The sequence below is a fragment of the Ursus americanus genome, chromosome 8 (genome assembly GCF_024610735.1).
Source record: "Ursus americanus isolate L20-20 chromosome 8, mUrsAme1.1.p, whole genome shotgun sequence".
In the NCBI taxonomy this organism is placed as follows: Eukaryota; Metazoa; Chordata; class Mammalia; order Carnivora; family Ursidae; genus Ursus; species Ursus americanus.
Window position 1 is genome coordinate 71,883,269 of NC_142134.1, and position 20,448 is coordinate 71,903,716.

The window sequence follows — 20,448 nt, forward strand, 5'->3', positions numbered from 1 at the left end:
GCGTGTCAGAGAAAAAGAGATCCCTGCTCTTTTGTGGCTTGCCTTCTAGTGGGATTTTAAAAAGTCAGAGCTCCAGTATTTTTGAATTGCATATGAGTTTTAGTAACATATTCAGGTGGACTACTAAGAAACACTTTTCAGAAAAAAAAAAGAAAAACATCTTTCCAATAATTTTTCTCCTTAGGTAGCAGATCGTCTGTTTTCATCATTTGGACAAGATATACTAGACGCTCTCTATTGGACAGCAACAGAACCTAAAGAAAGAAAAAGAGCCCATATCGGAGTGATCCCTCACTTTTTCATGGCTGTTCTCTATGTCTGTATCCTTTATAATTATTGGAAAGTTCAAGTCCGTGCATATTCTGCATTATTGTATTTGGTTAGCCGTTTCTCAGATTTAAAAGTATACGTGTGTGTGTATGTGTGTGTGTGCGCGTGTGTGTGTCCTGAAGATTAACGTGAGATGTCTGCTTTCTTTTAATAAATTGGTTATGGTAGTAATTGTAAATTAAAGAGCCTCATGTAGGTTTGCTCCCTTTAACTGGTAGAAAACAGTTCTAGTCTCAGTGTGACTGAGTATATGGAAGAACTTGAGAATGCGAGGTTCGTATTTATACGTACTTTATAGAGATCCACACAACTTTCATACCTATACTGAAATTGTTTGGAAGTTATCTTTAAGCCTGTGAATTTTTTATTAAAACCTAGGACTTAAAATGTATACAGTTCATCTAGAGGTAAAATTTGAAATTGATTGGGGAGGAATTTCGGAAGTTTTATCCCCTCTGCTCCCCACACCCCTTAAAGCTTTTCTTTTGAAGAGTTAAAGGCTTTACCGTATAAACTGTGCGTGTATGTACCCATCCGTATATTTGTACACACACGTATAGCTGCACTTAAGTTCCATATGGGGTCCAGACTCATTTACAGGAATGTGTACTGTCTCTGAAAGTATCGTACTTGAAAACATTGGATTAATACTTGGAAAGTTAAGGGGCCAAGTGGGAAGATTCTATAAGCGTAAAAGTTTGTTCCAAGTATGTGGAGTAAAGCAGTTACTATTCTCATTTAAATAAACTATTCCATGTATAATATGAATATAATTCTGAAAATTGTGAATATCTTTAAAAATGACATGTAAAGAAGAATCTCAATTATCAGACATTTCTTGTCATCTTACATCCCCACCCCCCACCCCCTGCAGAACTATAGAAGCCAGTTGCTTCCAGACTTTTACTTTGTGTTCTTTTCTGTTTTAGAATGCAAATTAGCTAAGTCTCTTTTTTCAGTATTTACCATAGTTTATTTCACTTATTTAACAAACTTTTTTGAGGACCTGTTTCCCAGGTCTTGTGCCAAATGCCAGAAGTCCAGAAATAACAAGACAACCATCTTCCAGGACTCACAGTCTAAGTGAATGGATGCCCAGAGGCTCATCTCTACTATTGTTTTGTATGGGTCCTGTACATATTACCTGTCAAATTTGTATCAACTATAGCTAATAAGATAGTAAAACACTAACGCAAGACTGGATTTAGAAAGCATAATCATCCCCCCCATTATTCACTTTCAAAATTGTATAGTTTTATCTACTAATATAACATGAAAACAGACAAGCTTTTTCCTTGACATCACTCACTGCTAGTTTTGCATGCAATTCTCATCATGGTTCAAGCAACAACTCTCAACGTGGCTTTTAACTCACACAACAAGTCACTTCTTACTATCATGATGTCTAATAATGTAAGTATGAGATTTTACTTTATATTTTTGTGGTTATATGGGCACTTTAATGGCAATATTCTGGATGGAGTAAAATCATTTTAAATATTATTTACTGCCCAGGAAGTTTTATATGTAGCTTGTCCATTTTTTAAACTGTTATAATGATAAAGGTGATATTTTTGTTTACTATTCCAGTTTGTTGAAATTAAAGGAAGTGTTTTCAAGAAGTTTGAAAAGAACAATCTTTTTCAAATGTCAAATAGCGGTACGTACACTTAGCTTCGACGTGCAGCTTTATGCAGTATGATTTTGCAATTCATTCTGAAATTCTGTGTCACATTTCCTCTGGGCTACTGCTGCTCTGATTTAGCTGTGCTTTCTCCTACTCCCTCAACATCTTTACCAGGGTTTCCTATTATCATGGTTATTATAATCTCAAGATACTTAAGACAATTAAATATGACAGACACTTCTATAGCACCATACCATACTTTCAGAGCTTCTTGTTAATCCAGAAATTTCTTTGTAGCAGACGATATTCCATTTTATAGATGTGGAAACTAACACACAGAGAAAGTAATTTGACTTCCCCAAGGTCACCCACACAGATGTCAAGAGCAGAGTTATGACTGTAAACCTCAGATTGTCTCTGTCTGCTCAGCTTTTTCAGTTATGCCTTACCGGCTCCTTACTAACCCTGAGAAGAGTGAAAGCACAACATCTCTTCCTGGAAACATTATCTTTCGTAGTTAACAAAAATCAAAGCAGCATAGTGTCTCGGTTCTCAGAGTATAGCCCATGGAAACCTGGAGGGGCATCCCCGAGACCCTGGAGTGAAGTTCACAAAGTCAAGACTGTTTCATGAGAATACGAAGACATAATTTCTCTCTCACCATGTTGACATTTGTGCTGTGGTAGAAAATGGGGGTGGAAGAGCCCTGATGAGCTACCAGAGCCCACCCCCCAGAATGGCTGCTCCCGTAGTCTGCCTCTGGCAAATGCTAGTGGGGATACCGAGTGGAGTGGTGTTCTCATGCTTTGATGGTGTGAGTGGGAAATACTACATTTGCCCTGGAAAACCTTCTGGCCTTTTCTTATACAGTTAAATGTTTGCCTATCCTATAACTTAGCAGCGAGAACACATTTTCACAATCATAGTAGCCAAAAACTGGAAACAACCCAATGTCTGTCAGTAAGAAAACGGATAAACAATGGGTGGTATAGCCATGCTGTGCAACACTCCTCAGCTATTAAAACAGAAAAAACCACCGATATGTTCGACTGTGTACAAAACTGGAAATTTCCATACCTGAATTATGTCAGTGAAAGACATAAATGCCTTACCAATGTAAGACCATCTTATATATAAAATAGTATATTTATTTTGCAGACATTTATATGTAATTGTACTTGCACCATATTCTGACTAAAAGTTATACATGAACTATATTATTATATTATTTATATACAGTACATATTTTTTTTCAGATATTAAGGAACGATTCACAAATTATGTGCTTTTGCTAATAGTGTGTCTAAGAAACATGGAGCAGTTTTCTTGGAATCCAGGTATGTAACTCTTAACAGATACAGTGCCTTCTAATTTTCCTCTTGAACCAAAAATCATTCTTTTACATGGAATAGAGTGAGTATTGCAGATATTCACTTCTCTGCTCCTCGGGTGTTGGAAATAGCTGTTTAGGTGGAGGGGATTGAGCGTGTTCCCCACAGTGTGGTGGGTGCTGGGGTGCCGCACCGGCTAAAGTAGTCTTCGGCCCGTCATTTCCCCTGAAGCTCCCAGCGTCTCTAGAGCTGTGTACTCAGTGGGTGAGTGGACGCTGCCCAGCATTGCGGCCCCTTTGTTTATGTTCTTAACTCCAGCGTACTAGGCTTATCTAAATGCAGTCAGCTCTTCGTCGTTTTCACGGTTCACCAGAACTTTTGTTCTCTCTTAACATTTGTCTTTTACTCATTCACTGCCTCTTAATTAGCATTTTGAATAAGGGTAAATTGAAAAAAATATAATGTAAGACAGTACGTTTGGTTACTTGTACATCTTTAAATCAAGGCTGACAGGAAGTTGTTGAGAGTCTCTGAATTTTCATCATCCATTCACGCAGCAGGCATTTCCATCAAGCCAGGCACTGTGGCACACGTAGAGTCCTCAGATAGATGGAGGGCCCCCAGGCTCATAGTGGAAATCGGCAGGTAATTATAACACGGTCTGGTAATGCTGAGTGAGGTTGGTGGGAAATAGTCATGTGCTCAGGTGTCTCAAGTAATGGAGAGTTTTTTTAGGTCTGACATTTTTATGCAACCTCGTTCTTTAGGAACGAGATTATACTTTGCATTTTATTTATTACCCTCAATGCCATGCACATTCCAGGCTTTTAATAACTTCTTGTTCATTTATTTTGATTCGTTGCTAGTTTTCAGATAACCTGTGAAAAACCAGAAACAGATATATTAAATTTGAGATATATGATCTTGGAAATATATTTCCAGAAGTTATTTGCTTCTAGAAAGCATAAGATCAAATAATCTATTTTCCAGTGACTTGGGTTCCGGCCTGAATAAATCCAAAGTCTCCCTGACTTGTGGCAGCAAAGCCCTCCTCTACACACTGGGATTCTCTATGCACCTGGATTCTCTGTTTATAACCAAGGCAGCTAACATGGTATCTGCAAGAGGCAGGGTAGCAGGCATGTGTGGCTGGTCCCAGCAGACCTCAGGTGGGATCAGGAATTGTGAAGCAGGGCTGTTGTGCCAAAGGACAGTAATCCTGAGCCTGCTGACCACTGGATGTTTGAAATCCTATTCTCATTTATACTGCGACTTTCAACTAATTACCTTAGGTCTTCTTTATTACTGCTATGGCAGAGAGTGTGATAAAAGGGACACTTAATATTGGTGAACTCATCATTCTTTTACTCTTCAGTTTCTTTAATTTCTTTTCTTAAAATCCAAAATACCATTTCTGGAAGCTTCCTGTAAGTTTCCAAGATCATGAATAACATAAAAATAATACTAGCTATTTTGTGTGCCAGGCACATTGTTCTGCACTTTATCTCCTTATTCTCATAATGACCAAGTATAGAGACTTTTAATTTTGTAGATGAGGAAACTGGAGCTTAGGTCATTAAGAAACTTGCCTGAGATCATGGAACCAGTTAGTGGCAGAGTTTTACGTTGAAAGAAGTTTCCTGATTCCCAAAACCCCAGCACAATGCCAAACCCACTACAACTGTCAGCATTGCTAGCCTGAGCTATATGCTCTCCACCCCGCCCTCCAGGGCCCAGATCGCAAATTGCCTAGGTCCTTGTCGACATGTCTAACCTTTTCTTGCTCGGTCCCACCCTTACATCCTTCTTTAAGAATTTGTTTGCATTTTTTATCAGGTACTTGATACTAAATTGACATTTTAATAAATATAAAAGTGAGCACATTTGACAAATGACATCTGTATGGCAGTGACATAAATGATCAGTATGGTTAAGTCATAGTGATAAAGAGGGAAGAGATTGTTCAGTTGACTTCGGCACATGTCCATGCTAGCTACTTACTGTCACATTAGGCAGCTATAGAATTAAAGGATTTTATGACAAGCCTGCTTCATTAGCCGTCATCCTACCAGTGTGTTGGCTCCATGAAGGAAGCTGGGGCTCTGTTCACCTCTGTGTCCTTCCCCTCAAGTGTTTAGCACAGAGAAAGTACAGAATAAATAGCTATTGAATGAATTATCCTTTAACTTGATCAGATGTAGCTCTTTTGATAATTAATTGAATGCTAGTTTTGTCTGTTATCATTTATTGACAACATTATCGTTTAGTCCTGTGGAGATTTCGGATTTCTGTGGCAGCCTGTGATATGGTATATGGTGTTTTGTTCGTATTAAGAGATCTAATTATCTCTTTTTCCTTATACTTTCTAGATCACCTCTGGGTGTTGTTTCCAGATGTCTGTATGGTGATTGCATCAGAAACTGCTGTGGATATTGTAAAACACGCCTTTATCACCAAGTTCAATGACATTACTGCAGATGTATGTATTTTAATAAGCAGTTCAGTGTTTAATATTGACTTCTGTGCAAACTGGTACAGCCACTCTGGAAAACAGTATGGAGGTTCCTCAAAAGGTTAAAAATAGAACCACCCTACGAGCCAGCAATTGCACTACTAGGTATTTATCCAAAGGATACAAAAATACTGATTCGAAGGGACACATGCACCCCAGTGTTTATAACAGCATTATCAATAATAGCCAGATTATAGAAAGAGCCACATATGTCCATTGACTGATAAATGGATAAAGATGTGTGGTGTATGTGTGCGGGGGCACATGCGCGCGCGCACACACACACACACACACACACACACAGGAATATTCCTCAGCCTTCAAAAAGAATGAAATCTTGCAGTGATGTGGATGGAACTAGAGAGTGTGTTATGCTAAGTGAGATAAGTCAGAGAAAGACAAGTACCACATGATTTTACTCATGTGGAATTTAAGAAACAAAGCAGCTAAACATAGGGGAAGGAAAGGAAAAATAAGATAGAAACAGGGAGGTAAACTGAGGGTTGCTGAAGAGGAGGTGGGTGGGGGATGGGATAAATGAGTGATGGGTACTAAAGAGGACACTTATTGGGATGAGCACTGGGTGTTAACATGTAAGTGATGAATCACTAAATTCTACTCCTGAAACAATATCTCAGTATGTGTTAACTAACTTGAATTTAAACTAAAAAAATAAAAAAATAATAATTATGAAAAGTAATATTTTCTAAAGCAAAAAAATAATGTTGACTTCTGCTTAATATTATAAAGATGTAAAATAAGGCTAGGTTTACTCCATTTATTAAGATAATACTACTACTTTGAAGTTAGAATTATAATTTTAAATTTTTAAAAATTACTATACTACAGAAAGTATGTTATTTCAATATTGAACAGTCCTGGTTCCATACTTTTGGGTGGAAATGTATAGATTGGCCAATAGTTCAGGTTGGAGTAGAGTGTCACTAACTCAGAATCATTATAAATTGTTAATACTATCATAACCTGTTTATTTAAAGCATAGACTCCCAAAGCTTTTCTCTCTGGCTAGATTTTTAAGTATTTTGATTTAAAAATTGATTTTTTTCCCCCTGTGATTATAGATTCCTGAAAAGTTGTAGAGGACAAGAGCCTTATATTGTTTGATGAAAGCACTCAGGAGATTTGCTTTATGTTTCAACCAGCTGTTCTGTGGACTTTCCACAAATAGATGTGTGCTGTAGGCTCATCGTACGCAAAGTCTGGGAGTTCCCAGTGCCTTCCCCATTCCTACCTCAGCCCCAAAACGAATATTCATTTGGACAGTTTCCTAGATTTTATTTGGGTTGTACTTGTCTTACCATGGTACTATTTCAAAAGGCATCGATTTGAAGTCTAATGTGGTTGCAACGGCTGCAATGTGATGATTTGCACGAGAGCTTCTGAATGCTTTCATCAACTTAAATAAGATGTTGCATTCTTTTGTAAAGCACTGATCAAGTAATTTCACTGTTTACTCTCTTGGTTTCCTCAGTGCAAGATGGTCCCCTTTTCATGGGATCATTTCCTCAGCATCTGAAGTCAAAATCAAAAAACGGGATTCAAGTACTTAGTGCAGTTTTTAGTGAAATGACAGTTTCTAGGGCCTTTGTAAATGTTATGTTCTCGAACTCAGTTTTACATCTTGCTTAGCACCCATTGTTTGAATGAGGTGTCATTATCGTTATATAGACAGTAATAATAATCTTTTAAACTATGCATTTAAAATTTCAAAATTATTTTATATGTATTATTCTACTTAAAATAGCCACTCTTCCCCAAATTCTTAACTCTCAGGATCATAATCATTGACTGTTTATCCCTCTTTGAAGAGAAATGTTTAAAAAGCTTGTGAATATAACAGTTGGGGCTGAGGCTGTTTTACCTTTACTGTAGGAGAACAGAGAAGCACTACCCAGATGGCTGCTTGGCTGTCAGCACCTTTTTCCTGGTTAATTATTTAATGTTTTCATCTACAAAGTCAATTAAATCTTTGTATATTATGTATTTGCACTATATCACTTAATATTTCACTCTTATTTGTCTTTAGGTCTACAGTGAATATAGAGCCAGCCTTGCTTTTGACCTTGTTAGCAGTCGACAGAAAAATGTGAGCATTATATCAAAGACATAGTCTGAAATTACCTGAACAATGGTTTAATTTAGCATGGAATATTGGTTAAGGGAAAGTTGCATAAACTTCAGCTTCCTACTTATATCTGTTCTCAACACTATGTTTGTAACATATTAAATAATGATAGTACTTAATATTAAATAAGGTATGATTTCTGTAGCATTGTGACAGTTATACAACTTTGGATTTAAAACTTCTTATGAACATTTAGATTTCCACATTTTACTCAATTACATAATAGCTGCCAGGTTCTCTTTTTGTGCATAGCCTCACCCGTTGAGAACATTTACTGGCAGTAAGTGGAAGTGAACTTTTTCAGTATCATAAATGCCATAAATCGTTCTCTCCTTTCTCTGTGCAGGCATACACTGATTACAGTGACTCCGTGGCACGGAGGATGGGGTTCATTCCTCTCCCACTAGCTGTTCTAGTAAGTTCATACTTTTTTCCCTTTTCTATGATGAGATAGCTGTTATGATAAATATTAATAACTGGGTTATCAAGAAGTTTATTTCAGAAGGACGTGATATAAAAACTAAAGGTAAATGACTTAGAAGGAAATTTTAGGTTATGGTATTATTCTTTTGGATTTTGAGCAGGTCAGTAATTTTAACAGATACTTTATGTAATGGCTTTCCTAGCAATGAGAGTACTCATTTTTGCTTATCCATTTGGCAAAGATTTTTCTTTTTGAACGAAAATGCCAAGTGGTAGTAGGCATTGGTGCGACCACGTTAGCATGTATTAGCGGAGGTGGAAGAAGTCAATCCAACATTTCTAAAAGGCAGTTTGACAGTATTAAGCTTTGATGCAGTAATTGGAGCTCTAGGAATTTATCCTAATAAAATAGTTATAAAAGGCACATGATGATTTATAGGCAAGATTATGCATTGCTGTGGCATTTATAATAGTAAAAATTTGGAAAGAAATGAAATGGGTTAAATAAATTTCGGTATGCTCAAATGAAGACATAGTCTCTATCCATTATAGTCATTACTTTTTACAATTTTTCCAAAGTTTTTACAATGAAAATTTTTACTCTTATACTCAGAAAATACATCTATATTAGCACTGAAATGTATTAAATCAATCCAAAAAGTAGTCACCAACTTTGAATATTTTAGTGAATTGCTCAGAACAGCCTTGCAGAACGTCACCAGCCACATCAGGCAGTAATATTGTTAATTAACATTTGCTGGCTGTGCCTGTATTTGATTATGTTCCTCGTTGGCTACCTAGTCTCACATCAAAACAAATGCATCCACCTTTTTGCCAAAGGACATCTAGAGTTCTCCTGTAGATGCAGAGTGTCACGGAAGTCAACTAAGAGGTGTATAAAGAAATTGTAAGTGAAGCCACCTGTGTTTTAGACCAGCTTGCCTGACCTTTTTTAAAGGCTGGAAGATTAATAGCTTTATTGTTATGTAAATTTCATTGCAACTCTCCAGACAACCACATTTATGTTTTCAATTCTGTTAGTAACTTGTTTGTTACATAATAATATAACTTTCTTTTGTTTGGGAAAAGGAACTCCTAGAGTTTTGGAAAAACAGAATATTTTAAAGAGTAAAATTGTTTAAGAGACTGATAAAATGTTAAATTTTTTTACATTTGTTTCCTGCAACTGGAAACATGATACATGAAGTGTAAGGATAAACCTAGGTTGCCTGACTGATTTTTAATTTTTAAAGGATTAGTTAAATGATTGGATTTAAAGGTGGCCCTGCTTTGCCAAATAATAACTATCTAGTAGTAATTTATTTGCCAGAAAACTGTATTCATAATTAGTATGGATTTTTTAATTTAATTTTTTAAAATTTTTCTCTAGCCTTTGTTTTATTCCTTAAATGAGTTTTTATGGTTGTTGTACCAAAAGATATAAGTTTAACTAATAATTGATTAATTAAATGCTCGTGGAGAAGTTCTTGCATTTTCAGAGGGGATCATGCAGTTAGGCAGTGATCCCCAGCGGGTGTTCTCCTATAACGCTGTTTCTCGCAGAGCTCCAAAGTGACCCCATAGCTTTGGCAGCAGCCATCTAGGCGTCTTGAGGAATATTCCAAGGCCTCTTTAAGGCCCACAAGTGGCAGTGTTTCTCTCTAAATGTTACCTTATGTCATAATGAAATCATACCCAGGAAAAGTAAAAGAAATGATGTATTAAGGTCTCATGGAAATTAAGCTTTGGACATACGTATCTTAAAATTACCTAATATTATATCAGATAAAAATGAAATCATTTCCGCTTGAATGCAGCAGTTGGCTTGCCTTTCGTATTAATCAGTAAAACCCTAGAGCCACGTTCACTTCCATCCCAGCTACTTGTACAGCAGGTCAGCTCGCCAGTAGAGCCTGTGACAGAGACAAGACTTCATCGGTCTTCTCATAGTAGACCTTTAGTGAACACGTGACAGTTCCCTCGATCTCTACCCAGTTGTTCTTTTACTAAAAGCATTTGTAAAATAGAGTTTAAAATGTATCTTACGGTATTTATTTAAGACACGCTAGTAGAGTTCCACTTGATGATAACTTAACATTGCTGGATAAGGTCCGTTATTTTCCCAGACTTTCCATTTCCATGTAGCAGCCCCCCAGATCCTGAGATGTAAACACATTATTAAGCCGAACGTGTAACATATAAATATTTTCCAGTGACAGGCCCACCAGATTTATTCAGCACACTTCCAGGGACAATGCTGTGGTATTACTCAGTTTTTTAAAACAGTACAAAGCTTTCTTTTCTCTTTTCTCTCTCTTCCCCATAAGTCACTGTGGGTTCCTAAAAAGAGTCAGGGAGGACAAAACAAGAATAAGGCAGTGCTCACTCGGTGGTTCTGGCTGTGGTAGGCACACATGCAGCAAGATGAGTTTATTTGTATTTTCCAGAGTGATTTTTCATTTTAAGAATCAGCTGACTTGCATCTCTGTGAGGTGCAACTAAATGTGTCATTCACAAACCGGGATACGGTGCCTGACTTTAGAGTCCGCAGCAGCTGAACGTGACGGCCGCCACAGGCACCCTCAGTTTGCCTGAACAAATCCAAACCTACCACAGAAGTTTTCACAAGCAGCCAGGCGTTCATACAAATTGAAAAATCTAGAACTGCTGACTTGGATTTAGACAAAGCCCACAGGAGTGAAACTAAAGTGTTGAAATCAGCATGGAGAAGTCTTTATTTAAATATTAACTAATAACCGTGGTTGTATGTTTTGTTTGTGTGTTTTTGTTGTTTTGGTTTGTTTCTGGCTAGCTCATCAGAGTTGTAACAAGCTCAATTAAAGTGCAAGGAATCCTGTCTTACGCCTGTGTCATACTCTTCTATTTTGGGTAAGATTAACTGTTCTTGAATATGTTTTTGTTTGTACAGTAAAGTATTTATGCAAGATGTAATGGACGTTAATTGCAACCAAATCACCCTCCACCCATTCTCACTGACCCGGGGCTCCCCTAACAGCACATATGTCCAGATGCGTTCGTGACTTGGTGAGATTCAATGAAATATGCTGCTGTTTGGTACTAGTATTAATAGCACTTTAGATTTATTTTAATCTTTAGCGAAATCAGTTAAAGCTCTTTCTGCTTAGGATTTCAGTTGCACTCCTATTTCCTTTCACGATACAATCTGCCATTACAATCAGACATTTTCCTATGTTTAAAATTAAAACATCTTTGACTCAGTGAGTCCATGGGGCTCTCCCCACCGAGGTTTAGGAGTCAGGATGCACCCCCTGCCGCCCCTGCCGGCCATCAGGCCTCTGTCCCTGCCGTGTCCCAAGCCACATCATCAGTACCTTGATTGGTGACTTTGGTTTGACCCTGGGCACAGAGGAAATTGTGTTGAGGCAGGGAGCCCGGGCCTTGATTTCTCCTAGAGCCTGCCCCTTCTTCATACTACGGGGACTGACTGACAGATTCTAAAGCTCAAGGAACCACACCCCTCTCAGTTTTTGACATTGAAAACTGTGCCACCCTGCTTCTCGGGTGCAGATGCTCACACAGCGCCCCGAAGTTCTTGGCGTTGTGCCTTGTTCACCAGGGGCTGCGGCTCTAATTGTTCCCATCTTTGTTTGACAACATAGTCTTGTGTGTTTCTTTTGACCTAAACTAGGAAGTGAGGCATGTGTATGCAACATCAAAAAACCTTTGTTTAGTTACAGTTGTGTGTGTGTGTGATTCAGCAAAGTGGACATGCGTTAAGCTGAACGACTGAAAATTCACGACCCCCCCACCTCGCCCCTGTGCCCCTCGATAGTCCACAGAGGTACAGCAGCTCACTGACCTTTCCACCCCACTCATTTCTCCTTATTACCTGTATCAGGGTAGTTCCCAAATTACCCTCTCCTCCTTCAAAATCTTTCCCAAACCACCTTGTCCGTAAGACTTCTTTATTCCCTGACCCCACCAAGCCCAGGACTCTCCCTTGAGGGCGAACAAGTCAGAATTCAGTTGGGCCTCTTGGCGCACTGTGCCGCTTTCTCCCCACCGCCCCAGGTTCCGCCTCTTTCCCTCCAGATTTGCCGCAGCTTCTGCCCTCCTCCTGCAGTCAGCACTCCTCAGTGAGCACCTGCTAGGTGCCAGGTACTGGTTCCGGGGCAAGACCAGGGCCCTGCCTTTGTGGCGCTGAAATTCTAGTGGAAAAATAGACAACAACCAGAAAAGCAAATCTCTATAAAGTGACGGTGGGTAGTAAGTGTCGGGAAGAAAAATGGGGTAGTGTAAGGAGATGGAGAACAGCGGAGGTGCCTGCCTCCGAGCCGCTCTTGTGAGCTGGTGTTCATCTGTATTTACTAAATACATTTGTTAATTACAGTGGAAAAATAAATGTTAAATAATTTGGTACCAGGTAAAACTTCTAAGTGGTACAATTTCTTCTTGTAATGAGAACTAAGGAATCGATCAGGCATTTTTCCCTTGTGGTAAAGAAGCCCCAAGGGAAACTTGCCCATCCCAGACTCGGGTCCCTGGCCCCCCTGGCCCCCTGGGCCCACACTCCTCACCTGGCCTCGTGCCTTCTCGTTAGCTGTGGTAGGAAATGGCGTTCTCGGTGATTGAGATGAATTCCATCTCAATGGTTGTTTGTTTCTTTCTGGTTTTAGGTTGATATCCCTGAAAATACTTAATAGCATCGTGCTGTTGGGAAAATCATGCCAGTATGTGAAGGAGGCCAAGATGGAAGACAAGTTGTTTAATCCCCCTCCAGCCAGCGCACCAGGCAAACCACCTAATAAATCACAGAACAAATGTAAACCCTCTCAAGGTACGTTTGGTTCCTTCCATCACTTGTGTGAATCATTTTCCAAAAAGTTAATGGTCTGAATTCTCCCTAGTAAAAAAAATCACTGTTGGGTCGATGTTTTGCAATGCTTTCAAGATTTGATTTCACTTTGCCGAATTGTCTTTAACGGTTGTATTTTAGATCTCATCGCAGGTACACCTAACGCAGTGCTCTGAGTTTTTACATGTATTCGTTGTCTAGGAAACAATCACTGAGCCCCCGGGACACGACAGGCCCAGGCGCTCCAGCGGCAGCACTGATTCTGACTTGTTGGGGAGATGGGGAGAAAGCGAGGGGGCAGTCGTGCTATAGAGAGAGCTGAAGCCGGGTCGTGAAAGGGAGTGTGGCTGGGAGTCCAGAGCTCCCCCAACCAAGGAAGCAGCACCTTCCTGGGAGGAGCACCAGTGGCGTGTGCCAAGGCCCAGGGCAGGAACCTGCTGGGCATGTCGAGGGACCACAAAGGCCAGGTGGCTGGAGTGGACCCATCCACAGGAGAGGGCCTGGAGAAGCACTCAGGCCACCCTGTTGCCTGCCATGAGGACTGTGGCTTTTACTGTGTGGGAAGGGTCTGTTTCAGGGTTTGGAAGTGCATTTCGGACGAGCGTCTCAGTGTCCACATAGGGTGTTTCGGAGATCAGGAGACCGCAGGCCAGACGCCATTCAGGAAGGTATTGCAGGACTGACGCGATCCAGCTAACATTTTAAAAGGATCATTCTCCAGCTTTGTGGAAAGGAGACTCAAGGAGAGCAAGCCCAGAGATGGACGCCAGCAGGGAGGCTGCCTGGCTCAGAACAGGGGTTAGTGGTGTGAGCAGGGAGAGCTGGCCAGATTCCAGATAGATCTGGAAGAGCGCAGGATTTGCCGATGAGGTTTCCCAGTGTGAGAGAGAGAATGAAGGATGATTCCAGGGCTGCTGGCCTGGAAGGTTTGGAGGAAGACGCGGGCACTGATGTAATTTTTCTCATTAGATGGCAGTTCTCTGTCTGTTCCGTATCTGTTCCAATGACTTTTCATTTAAATGGCTTATTTTTAAAATACGTGGAGCCACTGTGTGCCAGGTAATCTATGCGATGCTGGAGACACAGAGATAATAAATCGTGCCGGCGGGGCCTCACACACTGACGGGAGACGGCACGAGTGGAGACTCCAGAGAGGGGAGCGGGTCGTCGACAGGCATGGAGGGGACAGGAGAGGCTCCCTTCCTGGAGGTGGTAGTCCTGAACTAAATCTCAGAGTAGAAGAAGCGGGCCCGGTGAAGGGGCCTGTGTTTCGGGCTTCCTGTAGGTGGCGTGCTCAGAGCTGCTGAGGTGACCCCACGGGGGAGGTAGGGTGTCCTGGAGTCCGCTTGCCGCTCACGTCCTGCGTGCGGGAGCCCCAGTGCCAGCTTTCCAGGCAGCAGTCATGTTAGGACTTGGTCACGTAGGAGGGAGCTTGTTAGCTGGGAATTCCGATCCTCCCCAAATCAGGTTGTGGTGTTAGTTGTGTGATGCTATCCGTATAATAGCCCTTCTATAAAATTTTAATTGAGCAAACAAATGGCGTAGCCCCCGAGTTTCCTTGTAAACCACGGCTGCTTCTATGCCCCAGGCTATTCGGTGACGGCTTGCTCTACCTCCGAGTGGGGATGATGGGCACCTCTTCCCATTACCGCTCCCTCGGTAAGCTTATGTGTATTCTACGTTTCTAATTAGCTGGATCTGTTTTTCCACAGAAGAAAACCTGTCTGCTTCGGTCACCAGCCAGCCTGTGCATCCGAAGGAAAATGTCATACCCTTGCTTGTGGCAAGCAGTTCTGATCAGTTTCTGACGACTCCAGATGGCGATGAGAAGGATATAACGCAGGAAAGCTCAGAATTAAAGCACAGATCCGCAAAGAAAGATTTGTTAGAGGTAGACAGGTTCACAATTTGTGGAAACCGAATCGACTGAACTCTGCGGCCTCTCGTGCCCAAGATGCGGACTCCCGGGCAGGCGACGCTCTGCTTCCGGACGGACAGCTGCGAAAAACGGCACTTAAATATTTATTTAAAAACTTAAATTATTAATGGAAAGCAAATCCTAATATCTTTCTTCCAGTAACGGGGTCTGGCTGCAGGTCAGGTCGCGGAAGAGCAGCGACCTCCAGCCTGGACTCTGGAAACCCGGTGGGTTGGAGGAGCCCCTCCTGCTCGGCAGAGAGCAGTCACTCCTGGGCCTCGCGGGCGAGACGTCAGAACCACTCGGCTTCGTTGGTCCGCGCTTCCAGAACATCCAGTCTTGCCTCCAGGCCTCGTCAGTACAAGGATATACCTGGAAAACTGTGAAGCTTTTACCATGACATGACCTTTCCAGTCCCATACTATTTTCACAAACAGTTTTCAAACTGTACTTCATCTGCCAAAGCGTTGAAAAAAAAATAATTAAACTTAAGTCAAGATAAATGTTCTTACCACCAGAATAATCCTTGAAGATGTATCTGAGTTAATCAGAATAAAAGGCTACCTAAAATAATTCATGATGAATAGTAGCATTTTATAGGAAAAAACCCTAAGCCGGTTTCTTTAAAAAATATTCATTAATGAAGGTTGCATCACAGAAAAAATGTTTCATAATTTTTCAGTTTACTCTTCAGAGCAAAATGTGAGCTGTGTATTGTTCCATTGCAATGGATAAAATAGAAATACCCTTACAAAAAGGCACTTTTTTATACTGAAAAAGAGCAGTGTTAACTTTCCATTAGTTAACTGGTTTCGCTTTAAAACTAATTGCTTCATAAATTGTTACAGTTCAAAGGATTTGGTGTTGAATGGGCTGAAGAATTGTCAGTGTACAAAATCCAAAGGTGTCAACTTTAACAGAGTTTTTTTAAAGTGACGGCTTTAAAGTCAATATTCTAAATGGTTTGGGCAGCGTCTTGCTTGGGCTTATAAAACGCGGGAGTCCCGCTGACAGGAGCGTCCGGGCGCGCCTGTGCGGGGGGCGGCGGCTGTGGGTTTGGGCCGCGTGCTCGGCTGTCTGGGTATGGCGAGGTGTGTGTATGAACCCTGGGAACAGCAACCAAAAGGTGCTTTTTGGTTTTGTTTGAGATCAAGATTCTGTTTCTGCTTAATTACTAGTTTGTGGCCCGCATCATAGGACAAGTCATTTCCCACCAAGGTTTATCCTGAGAAACCTTCCTGCATTTTTATAAAAGTTTTACAGCGTCTCATTTCAGAATGTGCAGATGCATCTGTCACTTGTCATTTCCTTTGATGGTTTCATGTTGAAGTTCAGCTCTTGTGCTGGCACTTCGGGCATATGATACGCAGAAGGTAAATTTTAGGGGATCCGTCTCTTTCCTGGGTGAAATACAGAGTACGCTTTAATGTTTTGGCTTCTTCGGCTTCTGTAGAAATACGGAAGTGAATCTTAATGTTTTGCATTAACTAAAGAAATATGAAGATTAATGTGCACGTAGGGTAAAAGAGGAAATCTTATCGAAACGCTTTTGTGAAACCAGGAAGTATTTTAAGTTAAATATGAAAAGACTTGTGTTTTGTGTATGTTTCAACAAAGCCCCATTTTAGAATTATTCCTGTATCCATCTCCTTTTCACCACCGAAGGGAACAGCATCCACATGAATGGAATAGTTTGGGGAAACTTTGCCAAACGTAGCCCTGATCAGAGCAAGAATATGACTTGGGTCTATCTTTCAATTCAGCTTGAATTATCTTTTTATTATTGTGTTGTCATTTTCAGAAGATTTCATTTCCTTTGCAGAATCTGTTGGGAGCTCGGAATGATGTTCATTTCTTCTGTTAAAATGGCATTCAGTACTAATTTTATAAGTGCATCTTGTGTGAAACTCAATAAATTCAATTTTGTAATCTTTTTTAAAAAGGTCACTGAATTTATTTTAATAATGTTTACTGTTACCTTTGCTGGAGTAAATTTCCCACTCTGTAATAAGAATTTACTTCTAATTTACAAGTGACAAGACTGTCTAAGTTGAATTCTCTTGGTCTTAATGGTGGCAGAATGTTGGATTTTTGTCCTGGGGGGAAAAAAAGGCCAGTACTTGATCATAGACCATCTCCTATCTCTCAGCCAATGGAGGTACTTGCATTTGACAGGTGTTTTGAATGTCACACGATGTGTTTTTCACATCTGAGAGTCAAGTCAAGATAGTACTTGGCTTTTGAAAAACATTTAAGGCACAACGTAGGTCAGACTCCAGTTAGCTTTTCCTTTGGAACCGAAGCATCAACACCAAGGATCATTCAGGAGCTTGTCCAAATTTTCTTTGTACTTTGTACTTCTGTACTTTGGCCGGTATTTAGACTGTACACTCATTATATGTATACATGGAAGAAATGTGTTGTAATTAGATCCCTAAAACATTTCTGCCACTGCTGCTAACTCAGCAGAGGAGAATATAAATTCGCAAAATCATTTAAAATCACTACATTTTGATATGTTTCGGGTTCGTTTATTCTTCCAACAGGGATTTATGAATCACCTTATGTGTTTCAGGCGGCTTTTCTAAGATGCTGGGATCAGCAATGAATCAGCTCCAGCTCTTCGAGGCAAGACCCATAGTAAACAAGTCCATAAAATAACATCTCCTGGCGACACATTGCCTAATGACCAGAAGACCTTTCAGGTTTATTTCAGGTCTAAAATATGGTTCCTCAACATTTTATAGAAGTCTGATTTTTTTTTCCTATTCTATTTTGTAAAATAGAATAATTATGTATCAGTTTCACAGTACTTCAATAAAATAGAAATAGGATTTTTTTTTTTTTAACTAAAGACTGTCAATTGTCCAGAATCCGTTCTGTTCCGTGAACAGAGTTGCGGCTGAGCACGTAGCTGCCTCGGCAGGGGACTAACATCCCTGAGTCCTTGCTGTTGCTTGTGGCCTAGCGACATTCCCACCAAGGGATGGAAGTCAAAGGAATGTATGCCATTATGGACCCCTTTTCACCTTCTCTTCCCTTTCCACCAGCTGGAACCCAGAGAAGGTGTGACTTTGCCCCAGCCATGCAGATAAATGCCGTGCCGGTAGGATGGCAGAGCCGTAGGGGGCGGGTCCTGGGTCCCTGAATGCCTCCGTGGAGCAGAGTCACTTATCCACTAGGAACACTCAGCTTAGACTATGAGAGAGGAATAAATAAAGCTTAGAGGTTTCTAAGCTACTGCATCCGGAGGGTCTATATCAGAGCCCAAAGTAACACACTCAGAAATCTGGAAGGGTCTATTTAGAGATCTTCACATAAATGGAGTGAGGTGTTCGACCTCTAAAACACATACTTCTGGAAACACTCTGGGTTCTCGTTTGTACTCTTTGTAGGGAAAAGCTAAAGATGGCTATGTCCCACTCATTCAGAGGTCAGACTCCCAGCACCCTTGGCCATCTTGCTCATAAATGGCTAAGTCCTATTCATGTATTCAAGAGACCAGATATGCCTTGCTCCTTACCGCTCAGGAAATTGTGTACAGGAAGAGTGAATGATGTATCTAGTCTAACAGCACAGAGAAGTGGAAGCAAAGGAGTGAATGTATCAAAAAAGCAGCAAAATATGGTCATCTGGGGCCAGTTCGAGGCCAATGGCTCTTTGCAAATGATTGCTCAAAATATCCCTGTGTGGGAAAATATTCAGTGTGATATGTGGCATTCGTGAGTGCCTGAGACATTGAGGGTGGTTTAGGTCACGTTTAATCTGATCGAGACATGTCTACAATTGAGAAGGAAGTTGTTAAGGAAATTGGCATTCTAAGAGAGTTCTAGTGATCTGAAAAGTTGGCTTACAGGGAACAGATCATGTTCAGCTGTGCTTGCTTAGTCTAAATATTAATAAGAAAAGATAACACATACTGGCAAGTTAGTAAAAGGCCCGTTTTGGCGTAGTGCCATAAAGGTGTGTTGGAAGTTGTTTGATACTTAATGGAAAAGAAGGGTAAGTATCCACACAGCGTATTTGGCTTTCAACTTACGACTTTCTTTTTGGCAGGTAGGAAGTTAAGGGCGGTGGGGGGAGGGGAATCTTGGGGTACAGGTGGCACCTTTTTAAAAAGATTGGATCAGGAATTCTAGAAAGTATAAGCTCTTGAAGGGTGAATTGCCTGTAATTATTTTTAGGAAGCATATTCTATTTCATTTTATTTATTTATTTATTTCTTTTTTTTAAAGATTATTTATTTATTTGACAGAGAGAGACAGCCAGTGAGAGAGGAAACACAAGCAGGGGGAGTGGGAGAGGAAGAAGCAGGCTCCCAGAGGAGGAGCCTGATGTGGGACTCGATCCCGAAACGCCGGGATCACGCCCTGAGCTGAAGGCAGACGCCTAACGACTGCGCTACCCAGGCGCCCCTCTATTTCATTTTAGATATGTCTGCATAAGAATGTAAACACTAGGAAATCGCTATGGTATCAAGGTGAACCAGAGTGAAATACAAGAAAAATGCATAAATATCTGTAGGGCTTGATTGAACACGTGTTAATGGCAGTCACTGTGGAAAGCACAGATGTAAGTAAACTCTGCTCTGCCCACAGAGCTTATCTGATGTTAGTGCTGCCAGAAACATGGGTGCTGGTTGCAGCAGAACATCTAACTCAGATGGCCCAGCATCTATCTTGTACGGTTCCTGGCACGCACAGGTGGCCTATAAATATTTATTGAATGATTAAACACGGGAGCCATTGTGGGGAATGTGCACTTGGACTGCCTGAAAAAGAGGGTAGGAATGAGATGGATAAGAAGGGAAGGAAGGGTGAACCAGACATGGACGAAGAAGGAAAGCACACAGTGTGGCCTCACATGTCTGAGTGTCAGTCGAGTGCCAGCCCTCATGCTGAGAATAGGAGAGGATGAGCTTCAGTCCAGGGGGAAGTGGAGAAGGAGGCAGGGGCTAGATCTGGAGAACTTTGAATGCCTTACCAAGTATCTTGGACTTGATCCTGTAGGCAATGGGCAGAGCTTACATGGAATCGTTGATTGGATCACTGGAGCTATCAAATGAGAGGATACATGAAAAAAAAAGAAAAAAGAAAAAGCTACTTGTTAACTATAAAGGGTCAGGTAACTTGTCCAAGGTCACACAGCGCATATCAGAACAGAAAGTTAAACCCTTCCCTGTGAAGCGTGTGGTCTCTGCTGCTTTTGGGAGGAGAGAGAAACAGAGACCAGGAGACCCTGCAGCCGTGGCCATTCCCACCAGGCGAACAGGACTTAGAGGATGTAGGGCATGGTGACCTTTCGGATGTTGGGTGTCTAAGAGG

At 40.9% G+C, this 20,448-nt stretch overlaps 1 protein-coding gene across 1 annotated transcript in view; it reads left to right on the forward strand.

Annotated features, from left to right (window-relative positions):
* Positions 1-17,066, forward strand: part of TAPT1 (transmembrane anterior posterior transformation 1) — a 56,169-nt gene extending 39,103 nt beyond the window's left edge. Inside the window, exons 5-14 of the mRNA XM_045771333.2 lie at positions 185-320; positions 1,646-1,743; positions 1,921-1,990; positions 3,214-3,294; positions 5,658-5,767; positions 7,848-7,907; positions 8,293-8,361; positions 11,182-11,258; positions 13,028-13,188; positions 14,919-17,066. Of these exons, the coding sequence (XP_045627289.2) occupies positions 185-320; positions 1,646-1,743; positions 1,921-1,990; positions 3,214-3,294; positions 5,658-5,767; positions 7,848-7,907; positions 8,293-8,361; positions 11,182-11,258; positions 13,028-13,188; positions 14,919-15,136 (1,080 nt within the window). The 3' untranslated portion in view covers positions 15,137-17,066. The remainder of the gene's footprint in view (positions 1-184; positions 321-1,645; positions 1,744-1,920; positions 1,991-3,213; positions 3,295-5,657; positions 5,768-7,847; positions 7,908-8,292; positions 8,362-11,181; positions 11,259-13,027; positions 13,189-14,918) is intronic.
* The last annotated feature ends 3,382 nt before the right edge of the window (positions 17,067-20,448 follow it).